This window comes from Rana temporaria, chromosome 5 (genome assembly GCF_905171775.1).
Source record: "Rana temporaria chromosome 5, aRanTem1.1, whole genome shotgun sequence".
NCBI lineage: Eukaryota > Metazoa > Chordata > Amphibia > Anura > Ranidae > Rana > Rana temporaria.
The window spans coordinates 76,204,317-76,220,168 of NC_053493.1; the positions used below are offsets into that span (position 1 = coordinate 76,204,317).

Consider the following 15,852-nt stretch of genomic DNA (forward strand, 5'->3'; position numbering starts at 1 on the left):
TCCACATTCATCAAAGGCACACCTGTACAATAATAATGCTGCCTAATCAGCATCTTGATATGGATGGATTATCTCAGCAAAGGTGAAGTGCTCACTAACACAGATTAAGATAGATTTGTGAACAGTATTTAAGAGAAATAGGCCTTATGTGTACATAGAAAAAGTCGTAGATCTTTGAGTTCAGCTCATGATAAATGGGGGCAAACACAAAAGTGTTGTAAGTTATAATTTAGCTCAGTGTATTTAAAAAAAAAAAAAAAACTTTTGCTTGTACATGATAGGATGATGTAAGTCAGCAGAGCTTCCCCTCCTTTGCTAAGGTCCAGAGCAACTGAGCTTACAGAGAGCAACTGCACTTCCAAAGTGCATTATGTATTTGCCTTTAATACATTAAGCCCAATGTATCATTGCACTTTAACTCAGTTTATTTACAGTATATATATATACCACCATCGGCATAAAACCTTATCACTGCTCAGGATGCACTTAGTGTTTCAAGTGCAGAATCTGCAACCTGAGTGGGAAGAAGGTTTTATGCCGGGGGTGTATATCTTGAGTATAAAAGTAATGATATATTGGGGGAGATTTACTTAAACTGGAGCACTCACAATCTGGTGCAGCTGTGCATGATTCATTGTACATGGTACTTATTTTAGAAATAATTATCAGTACAGGGAAGCTTGATTTTTTTAAATATTATTGCAATTGTTTTCTATCTACCTGGAAGTTGGTTCAAGTGCTACTCAATATTTTTTAATATTGTGTTTTTATTCCTTGGCAGATTGGGATTTTTAAGTAAAACATTTTTCCTTTTCCTCCCTCGTGCACTATAGAATTATTAGTTGCTTATTTATTGTTACTCCCCGCTGAATGGTCATGTTTACATTTTGTTTGCATTGGTCCACCATGGCATTGCTCAGCTACCTGTGCCCTTTTTTTGATATTTCCTTGCCTATTAGCCTAGGAAATTGCTTTGTTTACAAACACAACAAAATTGTTTGGGAAATGTCATTTAGCCCTCGTTCACACCGGTGAGATTTGTCATGTGATTTGACAGTTCCAAATGACAAGTCGCACTCTGTTGCCAGCAATGGAACTGTTCAATTTAACTCATGTTGCAGCGATTTTGAAAAAGGTTGCTGTGCTACTTTTTATCGGTTTCATTGCGACCTTCATAGACTTCTGTTAAATGAAGTCACAAGCGGCAAAGAAATCGCACTGATCTGCGGCTTTAAAATCACACTGACATAGCACAATTTCAAAGCCGCACTGGTGTGAACCAAGACTTAGTGGCAAAAGGTATTTTATTTTATTAAAAATGTAAATTATGCTTAAGTACATCTTTCAGGCGTGCCACTTAAAGTGGATGTAAACCCTCACATATACCCAGTGAAGTGAACAGCCTCAGAATCTCTCTACATAAGTTTTACATGTATATTTGCTGTCTTCAGCTTTATATACTGTTTAGAAAGTGCAGATCGTGTTCAAACTTGCACTTCCTCATTCTATACTATGAGAGATGTCTTGGATTACACTGGGAGAATGCTGATTGGAGGAAAGGCACACACCCCCCTCCAGATAGGCAGAGACTTTCAGAGCTGTCCTGTGAGTAAAGCAGCTCTCTGCTAATCTATTTATAAAACCCACCCTGACACAAATTTCTGCCTGGTTTTATCACGTGTCAGAGAACTTCTCAGAAGTTATTATAATGATAACAGAAGAACGGAGCAGGGGAAATCCATGGGACTTAGTGCTTTGAAGAGAGATAACAAAGCACTGCAGATAAACGTGCCCAGCTCAAATTTCATGAATCGGGTTTATATTCACTTTAACAGGCAGTATTTTTTAAAAATATATATTTTGTGCATTGGTACATCTTCTCTCTGACAGCTCTCCATGCCCTTTGTTTGAAAATCTCTTGCCTATTAACCTTAAAAATGGGAAGAATTGAGTTTCAAGCTTTTCCTCAAATTGACTTTTGCGTTAAGATTCGCTTTAAAGTTTGCAAATTTGTTAACGTATTCGCTGAACGTGCCTTGAATCAAAATCACTAGTTATCACCCCATATACAGTATAAAACAAGAGTGGTATCTCTATCAGATATATATTTCTTTACAGATACAAATATTTTAATTTAAAGGGTTTATTATTTACACTAAATAAAAATAAATATATATTTTTATCTAATCAAGGTCACGGCCAAGCCTGACATACATGTATGATTCTAATAAGTGCCAGTCTTTGTACTATTAGAGCCACAAATGGCCTGGGCTATTCATTATCTGAACCAGCATATGTCAGAATAGAAAATAGAGAATATCCATAGAAAGGGTTCAAAACTTTCAGTGTTCAGTATCTGCATATATAGGGGTAGTTTACAATTTTTGTGTATAAGTTAAAAATTCATAGGCAGCGATTGTTTTCTAGAAATCATAATGATCATTCTATGTATTTTTTCCTACCAGATGTCATCATCGATATGCACACATTACAATATTCTGGAGCAATACCTGGAGTTAGTAGTATGACAGATGTGACAATCATGGAACAGATGATGAGGATAACCAGCAGGGCAATGGCAATTCCTTTCCAGTTCCTCTGTGGAGGGTTACTCCCCACCAGCTCCTGTAATCAACACAAAGAAAAACATTTATCAGTATAGCTGCACTGCCAATGTCAATACAATCATTAGGATTGGACAATGGGGATATACAATAAATTACTAGAATGGGGGATAATTGTGGTTGAAAGCATGGGCGTCCGCAGAACTTTTTCAGGGGGGCATCATTTAAGGTCACCTTTTCTCCGCCCCCTTTCAACAATGTCATGAAGGGGAGGGGCTTAGCTCCGACTTGCAAGTATTTATTTTTGAAGGGGAAACGGCACACTTTATTCCAGGCATGTGCTATGTACAGGGTGCATATTCCAGGCATGTGCTATGTACAGGGTGCAGATTCCAGGCGTGTACAACCCATGCGCACGCCTATGGCGGACACCTTGCTGATTCCAGGGGGGGGCTTGCCCCCCTCTACCCCTACCTGAGGACACCCATGGCTGAAAGGATCTGGCAGCTCTTGGCCATAAGTCATTGCTTGGCCTATAGTAAGAAGTCTTTAAAAGACCTCCGGTTCCAAAACTGCTAAAGTGTTGGTATTATAAGATAACACGGTTTTATTCATTACTGTGTCTGAAGGGAAAACTGCTATTTCACTGAGAAAAAAAATGACAGCTGGACTAATTGTTTGCCATAGGTGACAAGAACAGATTTTTCTTAGGAAGCTGAAAAATGAGGCCAACTATGCTGCAGACAGAGCAACATATATATCAGGGCTTCTCACCTCCACACATTACAGCCTTTAAGCCAGCTTTGACATGAACTCTCAAACACTATCTTAAGGATTTGATAACAAAGTTCTGAATTCCAACTAGCATACAGAATATGAGCTGCAGCTCCTAACAGACATATCAGTCACCAGCTTTAGTATGAGGATACCGCACAGCAAAAAAAAGCTGACTACCATAGGCACAAACAGCTGAGAAACTAGTCTTGCACCAGGATACCAGGGACTGCAACGCCTTAGTGTTATTTCAAGATTTCAGGAAATACCCATGACCAGTGCATTGTGAGGAATACCAGCTTTAGTATGAGGATACCGCACAGCAAAAAAAAGCTGACTACCATAGGCACAAACAGCTGAGAAACTAGTCTTGCACCAGGATACCAGGGACTGCAACGCCTTAGTGTTATTTCAAGATTTCAGGAAATACCCATGACCAGTGCATTGTGAGGAATACAGTTTTACACACATTGAAAGAGATTGTATATAATAAGATAATTTATATGTGAAAATAAATAAATAAATAATAATAACCATTGTAATAGCAGCAATGGGAACTAGACATGTGCACACTGAAATTTTTTTTTTTCGGAATTTTGGTTTCGTACGAAAAATACATTTATTTAGTTACTCCCAAAATTATTTTTTATTTATTTTGTTTTGTTAAAAAATGCATACGTCTGAAAATCCAAATTAAGCTAGAATCTGTCAATTGAAGGCTTATGGTGTCTGTCGAATCTTCTAAGAAGATTCGATGAAGCAGCTAAACTGTACGACGCCGCAATCGTACATTTCAGGTCGAATGCTCCGCCCACAAGCTATAGTAGAATTCTAATCTTGTATGACTAGTAATAATTATATTTATTAATTATTATTACTAGTCAACCAACATTAGAATTCTTCTATAGCCTATGGAAGGAGCATTTGACCATACATGCCCGCTCGCGGCGATTGTATGTATTTAGCTGCTTGGTTTAATCTTCGTGTCTCTATAATGTTGAATCTTTTCTCTCTATGTCGAATAAACTTGGACTAATAGAATTAGGTCAGGCACATTCGACCGCAGATTCGATAGACACAGATCGCTATTGTCACAGTCATATCAAATCTTCTATCTATATCAAACTGTTTTAAAAATAAAGCATTTTTTATGTCGGATCTTTCGGATTTCGGATTCTGTGTGTTCTTTGTTGTTTGTTAAAATTAATGCAAAAATTAGGACGAAAATGCATTTGGACGAAAACGAATGCACATGTCTAATGGGAACATGTTACATGTCCCACCCTAAAATCAGGTTGGACTTGTAACATGTTCCCAAAGGTATAGAAATTAAGGTGATTAAGTTCCCTTATACCTTTAGAAATTGGATACACAAACAATGGGTTCCCCATTTTATGGTACTTTTCAGGCACTAACTTATGTACCAAGTGAAAAAATAATAGTACATTTTATAAAATGTTTATAAAAAGAATGGTTCTAATAATACATTACTGGATAAAAGAAACATAGACAACATGGTATGAACAACCATTGGGTACACCAACTGTGAGAGAGATATTGATGCAGTATAGCTCCCTCCATCCAACACGGTTCAGAGATTTAGATATCTCCTTCATCAGGGGTGTGAGAGGTATATTAAGGAGGATGATGCAGGAGGTATATAAATCTCTGAAACGCGTCAGTAGGAGGAAGCTATACTGCATCAATATCACTCTCACAGTTGGTGTACCCAATGGCTGTTCATACCATGTTGTCTATGTTTCTTTTATCCAGTGATGTAATAATAAAACCATTGTTTTTATAAAATGTACTAAAACCTCTGTGCTAGAATTACCCTTTTACACATGATGTGTCCTTATTTTTCTGCTACTAACATGTCTTAGAATATTGTGATAATGTGTAAAAACCTTTTTCTTTTGCTGCCCGTTCCACAGTGGTTGGCAATTCGGCCGACTCCTGTTGGATAGTCTTCTGTACACACAGGCCGAATGTTGGACGGTTCCTGTTAAACCAGCTGCTACCAGCCAATATTTGGCCTGTGTCTACTAGGATTTACATGAGGATTTGCAATGCAAGGATCCCACTGCTTCTGTTTCATTCATTCTATGAATCAGTACTTTCCCCACCTCTTCTGATGTTTCTTCATTATTAGCTCACCAGCAATAAGATGGTGATTTGATTGTTGATGAGATAATGATCAAGAAGCAGCAGGAGAGGTGGAGCAAGTATGTACAATCATGGGGGGTAGCTTTGACATGAGGAAGCAAAGTTCTGCCTCTACCAAGATGGCTGCCTTCACACAGCAGCACAATGCAGAACAATGCATGGTAAGTCAATAATAGGGAAAAGAGCAACAGGGAGCCTAGAGACAATGCTGATGACTTGCTGTTTGTCTGCAGCTTGCCTTTATTGGACACATCTTCCACAGTACAGGTTTTCTTTAGAGGTTATAAACAATCACTCTATTCAGCATTTTACATACTGTACAATTAACTGTGGTCATCAGTATTTGTATATCATGCAAAATATTCATTAACAATCTAATTATTATCAGAGTTGCTTACACCTAAATGTGAATCAATACTTATTTAGTCACAAACAAAAGAGTGTTGCCCTGAATAATTGAATTGGAGAATAGAAAAGTGACACATATCCAATTTTGTCTCGCAGTACTTGATCCGTATCACTATGACGTTATGGGCCCTCAGAATATTTAATAAAGTCTGAGATGATATCAGTTGTTGAATTTCTTATTGTATGTTGATAGCAATAGTGTAATCTACATGCAGTAAGAAGCTCCTGGAAACCAAACTTAGAGAAAGACAGTTTGAGAAAGGTCCACATTTATAAGCAGCACTAGATGCAAAGCAGAGCCTAATTACCTAATGTATGTACTATGCAGACATGAAAGCTTGTTTGTACAATGCACGATGATATTCTGTCTATCATGACATCCTACCAGATCCTGGAATACTAATGATATTTTTGATACCTCCTATACAAGATCAGTCCCTTTTGTTCCTCAGGAACCAATATATAAGAAAATCTGTATAATGCAAACAAGAAAATGAATCCCTCGAAGAATAGAACACAGCCATCCTACACTGAAAATTATTTATAAACATCATGCAATGATCAAATGTGAACCTGCAGGCACTACAAAAATATTCAGATAGAGTATTCCCAAGACTTCCCAGATGGATGGATCTTACAGTCAGCCTTCAAAATGTTTTAGGTGTCAATTGTGTCAATTTAAATTGGAAATCAGAAATAAATGTAGCTATTGTGTTTGGAGGGTTGGGATTTCTGTTTCCAACTTGTTCAAAGTTCTTTGTTTGATTGTTTTGCTTATGGGTATATGTTGTCTGTGGATAGTGTTTGCATAAACATGTTATGGCCAAAAAAGAAAAATTGTCACCAAGCTGTCCTCTCCGCATATCAAAGGGATGGAATTTTACATCAATTCTACATTTCTCTAGATAAGTATAGAAAGGTTAAAAAACTCGAAATTTCTATTTTAAACCAGCCACATAACATGCTAAGGTGGATTGTTTGTTACAAGAGGTGCTACAATAAATACTGTTGGAACTTTAAAGTTTAAATAAAGGCATTTTTTTTTTTTTTTGGATAGAGTGGAGAGGGATTACAACACCTGTCAGTTTTTATTGCTGTCTGTGCCCCAGTGAGATTCACCCTCTATTTGTCCTGTTTGATTATCATTGAGGCCCCGTACACACGACCAGTTTCCTCGGCAGAATTCAGCTTCCGACCGAGTTTCTGGCTGAATTCTGCCGAGGAAACTGGTCGTGTGTACACTTTCAGCCGAGGAAGCCGACGAGGAGCTCGACGAGGAAATAGAGAACATGTTCTCTATTTCCTCGTTGTTCTATGGGAGCTCTCGTCCCGCCGAGCTCCTCGGCGGCTTCAGTGCTGAACTGGCCGAGGAACTCGATGTGTTTGGCACGTCGAGTTCCTCGGCCGTGTGTACGAGGCTTCAGAGTGAAAGTAAAAAAAAATACAAATTTCAAGTTGCCCCCAGAAATTATTATTATTATTATTATTTAAAGGGATTTCCTCTCATTCCTGCTATGGTATGGGACAGGAAGTGAAGGCATATCTCTCTGGTAGAACAAAGTTGGCAAAAATAAACCTTCCAGGGTTTAAATCCCTCCTTGACTCTATCCCAAATCTAAAAAAGTGTCTTGCCTATAGTTCTACTTTAACCTATTTGCTGTCAGGTCATTTGCTTTCAGAAAATATATGGTTTGGGAGTCTTTTACAAAGTCTGAAAGCTATAAGTGAAAAATAATAACCTCAGTAAATTGTTTTTATTTACAGTTTTGCGCACCTTCAGTTTTCACCACTTCACAAAAAGGGCGCAATTTAAAATATACAAACATTTGTTATTTATTAACTCAAGACTTTTATATTAAGTATATTATGGAATTTAGTGGGAATGTAGCAAATTTTTACATATATATATATATATATATATATATATATATATATATATATATATATATATATATACTATTCATGATGTTAGTGAGTTTTTAGCGAAAATATTATTTTGATAAACATTTGTGCGAATATGACAGGGTCTAAAACAATCAATAGCACCTTCCTTTTATTCTATGCTTTCAGAAAAAGGATGGTTTGGGGGGTCCTTCACAAACTTTGAAAGATGTAGCGGAAAAATAAAAAATAAATGGTAAAATTGCATAAATGGCCCGGCCACCTGAGTTTAAAAGTGGAGCGCAGGACCTGCCAGCAAAAGGGTTAAAGTGGATGTAAACCCACTCTCATTTTTTTTTTAAAGTAATGCCATAGTGCTCATCTATAAGGATATACATGCCTTCTGCATGTATCCTTTACCTTGCAAATATCTCCCCCTTCTTTATTTGGAGCCCCGTAAAATTGTGGATTAAGTGGGCGGGCCTGATGTACAGCACTCGGTGGGTGGAGTCAAGACATCTCCAGACTCTCCACCCATCTCTACACTCGCATCTGGCAGGAGTGAAAAGCGTGCTCATGGCCGCCAGGGGAGGGAGAGAAGGAGAAGTGGCTGAGGTAAAGCCATGCAGGGAGATCGGTGCTAACGGCTGTCCCTCCGCTGCACCGATCACCTCCGTGTTCAACTCCACCAACTGTTCTCACCTTATTCTCTGCCCCCTTCTCTCCTCCTTATCCGCCCACTGTGTCTTCCTCCTATGCACCCCCCCCCTTGTCCCCCGCAGCTGGCTCCCATCCTCTGCTCTCCCGCGGGCTGGGGGGGTTAATCTGTCAGGATGGAGAGCGGAGAAAAGCACCGGTATATATGTAATTTACCAGTCCTTTGCTTTTCTGAATGGGACATAGAGAGCGTTGGTTACCTAACCCTCTCTCTATGTCTTGCGATAACTGAGCAGAGTAACCTGTGTGTTACTCTGCTTCAGTTTATGAATGGAGGGGAGACGCTGTCTTTTCTCCATTCATCTTCAGCGTGAGAAAGGGAGTGTGGAATCTGTGACCTCACTCCTGTTCTCTGTCTCAAAGGGGAGATGTCAGGGGTCCGTTTTGACCCCTGACATCTCACCAAAGCCCCGCCGACAGAACTCATAAAAAAAAATGCAATGAATATTAAAAAAAAAATATTGTAGAAAAAATATAAAAAAAAGTACTGACACTGACACAATATGATTGTGAAAAAAAAAATGAAGAACAAATTAAATTGTAAAAAAAAAAAAAAAAAAATTAAAATAAACTATTGATACTGTCCACTACCCCACTGACACGACCACTGACACCGACCACTGACCCGTCCACTGACATCGACCACTGACATCGACCACTCACACCGTCCACTGACACCATCCACTGACACCGACCACTGACATCGACCACTGACACCGTCCACTGACACCGTCCACTGACACCATCCACTGACACCGACCACTGACACCGACCACTGACATCGACCATCCCCTACCCCCTTTTCCAAAAGCACTGTGAAAAAATATATTTAAAAAATAAAACCCCAAAAAAATAATTGTAAAAATCTATAAAAATAAAATAAATCCACTGGTCTCAAAAAATCTTTTGAAAAAAAATTAAATTGTAAAATAAAAAAATAATCTGACACTATCCACTAGCCTGACACCATCCTGCATGTACTACCCACCACTGTACCCTACGCATTCCTGTGATTCACACCGCATTGCTGTTCAGATCACATGCGATGTCTGTGCGATGCAATTTCAGCCATACAAACTGTATGGCTGAAATCGCATCACATTTGGACCAAACACGCACAGGACCCTTTTTTTGGTCCGCACCAGAATCGCATGGGTGTTCGCACCTATGAGATCCGATTCATGTCCAAACTTTCAGTTCGCAGTGCGATATGTGAGCTGAAATGGGGGTGTCATTACCATTGTATGACACTCCCCAGCAGTTTGCATATGGCAGTGTGAACTGCCGTGCGAGTTGGGTGCGATGTGGGAACCCGGAGTGGATTCGCAGGGTTCCCGAATTGCACCAGTGTGAACCAAGCCTCAAAGCATACAGCCTACAAATGTCACCTGACTGCTCCCACCAAGGCTCGGTTCACACTGGTGCGATTCGGGAACCCTGCGAATCCACTGCAGGTTCCCACAGGTTTCAGCCATACAGTTTCTGCTCACATATCGCACTGCAAACTGACAGTTAGGACATGAATCGGATCGCATGGATGTGAACACCCATGCGATTCTGGTGTGGACCAAAAAAAGGGTCCTGTGCGTGTTTGGTCCAAATGAGATGCGATTTCAGCCATGCAGTTTGTATGGCTGAAATAGCATCGCACAGACATTGCATGTTATCTGAACAGCAGTGCGGTGCAAATCACTTGTGATCTCGCACAGCGCACTAATGTGAACCAGCCCTAAGTTCATTCAGCCTTACTGGGTGTAAGTATAAAAAGTGAGAAATCCACCCCTCCCCCACATAACACATCCTGGTAATATAGGAATGTTGCATATGTGATCAGGTGACCTCAGACACACACACTGCAATATAACAATAATAAGAAGAAGATCACTCAAGCTCGGACTAAATACATCTCCCCTAATCACTTGTCTATGTATATTCTGATGGCTGTTCACTGCAGCATTTCCTCATTACACTGAACTGTGGATCACGCCCCATATTATGAAAACATCCAGGCAAAACACAGGAAAGGCAGCCAATCCTGGGAGAGCTGGAGGGGAGAGGAGAGGAGGGGAGGGGAGGGGGGTGTGAATTGTGAACTTTTTGTGCATGAGATATGTAAATAACCTGTCACTCAAAGCAAGGGGTCGCAAAGGACTTCGCTTTTTAGCTGCAAGTCTTTTTATTTTCACTGAACAATAAAAAGAGGATTGCTCAGAGCTGGATTAACTCTGTGTGGCAAAACTGGCAACAGATGGTAGGAAATCGTATTCTCTACATTGTGACATCAAGAAACAAAAACGTTTTGGGTTTACATCCACTTTAAGGATTTTTAATGCAGCTGGCTTTTAACAACCGGTCTTTCTTAGTATAGCCATAGAGCTAAAACTTAAACAGCCCTTGGCCCTTCTATAGAAGTTGAACAGGAGTTAGTAACCCTATACATTTTTGGAAAAATTATACCCGTCTGGTAAAATAAATCTATACATTTTTTTTTAAATAATAAATTCTCAGTTAACTGTTACTTACATTGTGAAAGAATTAGGTTAGCAAAGACAAAACGTAAAAGAGGAGAGGTTTGTCACAAGTCATTGACTGGAGTGGACACATTTTCTTAACAAGTTCAATCAAAATTGCAAGTTATTAAAATATTGTTAATAGAACGAAAATAAGCTGCAAGTAACCATTTGAAAAAATGCTTGAATTTTCAATGGTTTCAAATATTTTGGTTGACATGGTCTCTTAGAGATGGCCATACATGCCAATAGACTGGTCTAATCAGTCGAGGCCTAAACACTAATACAGGGTGGGTAAGCTCCAACACTGTCATTGGGTTACAAAACTTTGCTCCATCAGAACAGCCCAGCATTTAGGCAGAGAAGAGTCTGAAGGATACTGGAATTATGTCCACCATAACGGTTTACATTGTATACCTGTTAGAGCTGCATTCACACCTGAGCATAGGTCGTTCGGTCGTATTCATGCTTATTTGCGCGTTTGCATACAGCGTCGTCCGACGTTTTTGTACTTCGACGTTTTTTGTTTTAGCCAATAGGAAAAATTATCATCTTTTCATCACTTGTTGCTATGTTGGTAGATTTTTTTTATCTTCTGCCTGGATGAAATGTTCTATTGATTAAAGCGACAAAACACCCGTACGAAACGCTTGTTGTCACGCTAGTCGCTTGAATCGAGCTTTTCCATTACTTTCTATGGGAAATGGAAACGCTCAAAAACTTCCAAACCGCCCGATAAGCGCGACAAAAAAGGGTCCGGAACTTGTTTGAGCTTCAGGCGCTCGGCGTCAGGCATTTTGGAGTGGAGATGTGAACCATCTCCATAGGGAATAATGTATTTTTTCCCCTCTAGCGTTTTTGAGCGTCGCGCTTCAGGCGACAAAACGCTCAGGTGTGAATGCAGCCTTAGAGCTTTTTTGTTTTGTTAAAGCAGCAAAAAGAAACAATGAACGTAAATATAATACATAATATACCTTTATCTTCCAATGCTACAAAAACATATAACAACAACCGCCTGCTGATACGCGCATGAATTAGAACTTCAGAATGAAATAACAAAAAGCCTTCAGAAAGCTGTAATTTAATCGGTTGCAGTTTAAAAGCTTTTTTTTATATAATTAAGATGTGCTTAATTAAACTGGAAAGCATTTAATTAGGCAAATTAACACCATCATTGCCACCCAGGTGGACATAAGCATAAGTAATACTTTTTTTAGTTATCACTGGAATAGTAGTAGTTAATCTTACTAATTAATTATACAACTTTTTAACTATAATTGATTATTTCTTAAGGCAAATTGATTTCCTTCTGCTCTTGTCTTATCTAGGGGTTGAAAGGCTCCTCCTTGATATCCTTGAAAGAACAGCTACTTTATTGTGTTTCTTATTTGAATGGAACCAAACAGACCAAAGATCAAAATGCTTCAGGCGGATTATTTGTATTATCTTTTTTACTTTATGTGAAATGGCTGTTGTGTTGTTGCTAAGCATGGAGTACACAAATCCACTGTACTTGCTAATATATATATATATATATATATATATATATATATATATATATATATATATATATATATATATATATATATATATATATATATATATTCAAAACGATGTGATGGAGGCGTGTTTTATGCAAATACGTCGTGACCCGATGTAAACAAAGTTTTTTTTAACGGCGCATGCGCCGACCGTGGGGGTATCCCAGTGCGCATGCTCGAAATTAAACCGGAACAAGCCAATGCTTACGACGGTGATGTCATTCTACGCAAATCCCTATTCGCGAACGACTTACGCAAACAACGTAAATAATTCAAATTTCGACGCGGGAATGACGGCCATACTTAACATTGAGCACGCCACCATGTAGCAGTTTTAAATATACGCCGAAAAAAGCCGAACGCAAACGACGTAAAAAAATGCGCCGGCCGGATGTACGTTTGTGGATCGCCGTAACTAGCTAATTTGCATAATCGACGCAGGATTCGACGGAAACGCCACCTAGCGGCCGACGGAAAAATGCACCTAAGATCCGACGGCGTACTAAGACGTACGCCTGTCGGATCGATCCCAGATGCAGTCGTATCTTGTTTTGTAGATACAAAACAAAGATACGCGGGAACTTTGAAATTACGCGGCGTATCAATAGATACGCCGGCGTAATTCTTTTGTGGATCTGCCCCTATGTGTTGTAAAATGCTCCATGTTCGTCTCCAGCTGTGTTGCAGTATGACCGAAGCAAATAGTAAACTATTGTCTTCTATGTGCCCTTCAGTGCAGGAAAACAGAGTTCACCATGGGAACAAGCTTTAAAAGTAGTTTTTGGGGGAGGGCAAGACTTAAATAGCCTTACGATTGGAAAATCTGTAATTAATGCTGCACTCCAAGCAAACTTTGTGTTAAAGAAAACATATATGTGATTTATCTTCTCTGTCAAAATATTTATAATTATAATTTAATAATGGTCTCTGCAAGCCATTACAACCAAAAGGGTGGCACAACTTTCTGTGTTAGCATTAAAGAATATAGCGGTGTCTCCCCTCCGCTCACAGCCTGCAGATTGGACAGTGAAGGAGCAACAGCATACTGATAAATCATCGATTCTAAATGCTCTACGCTCTCCTCCTGGCAGCACGTGTGCACACAACTGAACCTGATTGGCTAATGTTGCATTTCCCTCTCCCAGAGTGCTGGTGTGAAAGAGATGACAAGAGGATGATGTCAACACAGATTCAGGTGCTTATATTTTTCAAAAATACATATAATAATTTTTAAAGGAATGCACATTTAATTTGGCAGGGATTCAGCTTAACGTGATACTAAAGTCTTGTTTTTTTTTTTGCTTAAAAATAACAGACATGTTATATTTACCCGCACTATGTAGGGGTTTTGCAGAGAGCAGCCTTGATCCTCCTCTTCTCAGGTCCCTCGCCGGCACTTCTGACCCCTCCCTCTTGACAAGTGCCCCCAAAGCAAGCAGCATGCTATGGGGCACCTGAGCTGAGCTGCAGCTCTGTGTCCACTCAGACACAGAGCTGTGGCTAGGCCATGTCCTCTCCCTCTCCTCATTGGCTCACTGACTTTAATTGAGCAGCGGTGCTCTGCTGTTGCCTCAGCCAATGAGGAGGGAGAGTCCCTGGCAGACGCGTCTCTCCTGCAACATCGCTGGATAGAGATGGGGGCTTGGGTAAGTATAAGGGGGGCTGTGGGGGCTGCTGCACACAGAAGGCTTTTTATCTTAAAGAATAGAATGATAAGATAAAAAATCTTCTGCCTTTACAACCACTTTAAGGGAAACCTGGGGGTTGCCATCACTAACTTATAATTATGAAAATGGTCACTGTCTAGTTGCCATGCTGGGCCTTTGGCTTCAATACTTTGAGTCACTAACTCAAAACAACTGCGCAGGCGCAAATACTTATTCTATATTACTGACTCTAAATGTACTGAAGCCAGCTAGGTAGCATAGCAACTAGCATGTTCAAAATAAGACAAGCTAAGGCAGTAAAGGTTTACTTTAACAGTGAAAAATAAAATCATAGTCAACACTTATTGGGAACAAAGAACACTGTATTTTTATTTCAGTCTTTACAAGAAGGATGCTTAATACAGTCATATCATCTATAAAACATGTAGGCAGTGTGACCTTTGTGTAGTACTGTGGCGCCTATCAAAGGTCTACCTAACCCTACAGGGATCCAAGACAGTCTCTAGACAATATCACGTATAGTGAGGTGATGGGTAAATTAATTTGAAGTTACACTGCTTGCTTGCTAACTTAGGCCCAGTACACACGGTCGGACCAAACCGATGAGACTGGCCCGTCGGACCGTTTTCATCGGTTCACCTCTGAAATGGCCGTACGGCCTGATATGTGTACACACCATCAGTCCAAAATCTGATCGGGTCAGAACGCGGTGATGTCAAACACACGACGTGCTGAATAAAACGAAGTTCAATGCTTCTAAGCATGCGTCTACTTGCTTCTGAGCATGCGCGGGTTTTGAACCGATGCTTTTCTGTACTAACCATCGGTTTGGTCCGATGGGGCAGCGGTCCATCGGTTCGGTTTTGAAGCATGTTTAGAAATTTTGGACCGAAGGAAACCAGACCGATAGCCTATACACACGATCGGTTTGGTCCGATGAAAATGAACTTCGGTTCATTCTCATCGGACCAAACCGACCGTGTGTACGGGGCCTTACTGGAGCACCTATAAACATTCACTTACTGTTTGCCATCACAGATGCACTTCTTCTGACTGTCAAATTCTTACATGAAACCAAAACCAGAACTGCTGCTGATAGTGCTAACGCTGAGTGTGGGCTGTGCAACTATAGAGGGGCAAATGCCTTAAACATTATTGTGGGGAATTTAAAAGAAGATTTAATAATGCTGAAACCTGGTCCAAGCACCAATCCTAATGACCTACATAAATTGAAAGACTATCCTTTTATGTTATGTTACCGGTATTTATTGGTATTTTGCTTTGCACATTTGGCATACATTTTTAATCATTTATTTTTAGACAAACTAATCAAATGCACATTCCCTGCTTACAAATTCATTTGTACATACTGTATATATATATATATACTGTATATATAATTTTCATCACACAAATTCCTTGAAATAACAAAAAAAGCACACCATGGATCTTAAGAACGTTGTTCAAATGCTTATTCCAGTGATCATATCATAGCAGTAGATTTCAATGATGTGGAGCCATACAGGACCCCTTTGTCATCACTTCCTGATGAAGGGGTCCTGCATGGCTCCAAAGTGTTGCATTCTACTGCTGTGATGTTATTGCTGGAAAAAATGTTTGGACA

At 39.6% G+C, this 15,852-nt stretch overlaps 1 protein-coding gene across 4 annotated transcripts in view; it reads right to left on the minus strand.

The window, feature by feature from the left end:
• Positions 1-15,852, minus strand: part of DPP6 (dipeptidyl peptidase like 6) — a 1,751,424-nt gene that overhangs the window by 603,333 nt on the left and 1,132,239 nt on the right. For all 4 annotated transcript variants that reach the window (XM_040352727.1, XM_040352725.1, XM_040352728.1 and 1 more), the window contains exon 2: positions 2,511-2,625. In XM_040352727.1, coding sequence (XP_040208661.1) covers positions 2,511-2,625 — 115 coding nt within the window. The remainder of the gene's footprint in view (positions 1-2,510; positions 2,626-15,852) is intronic.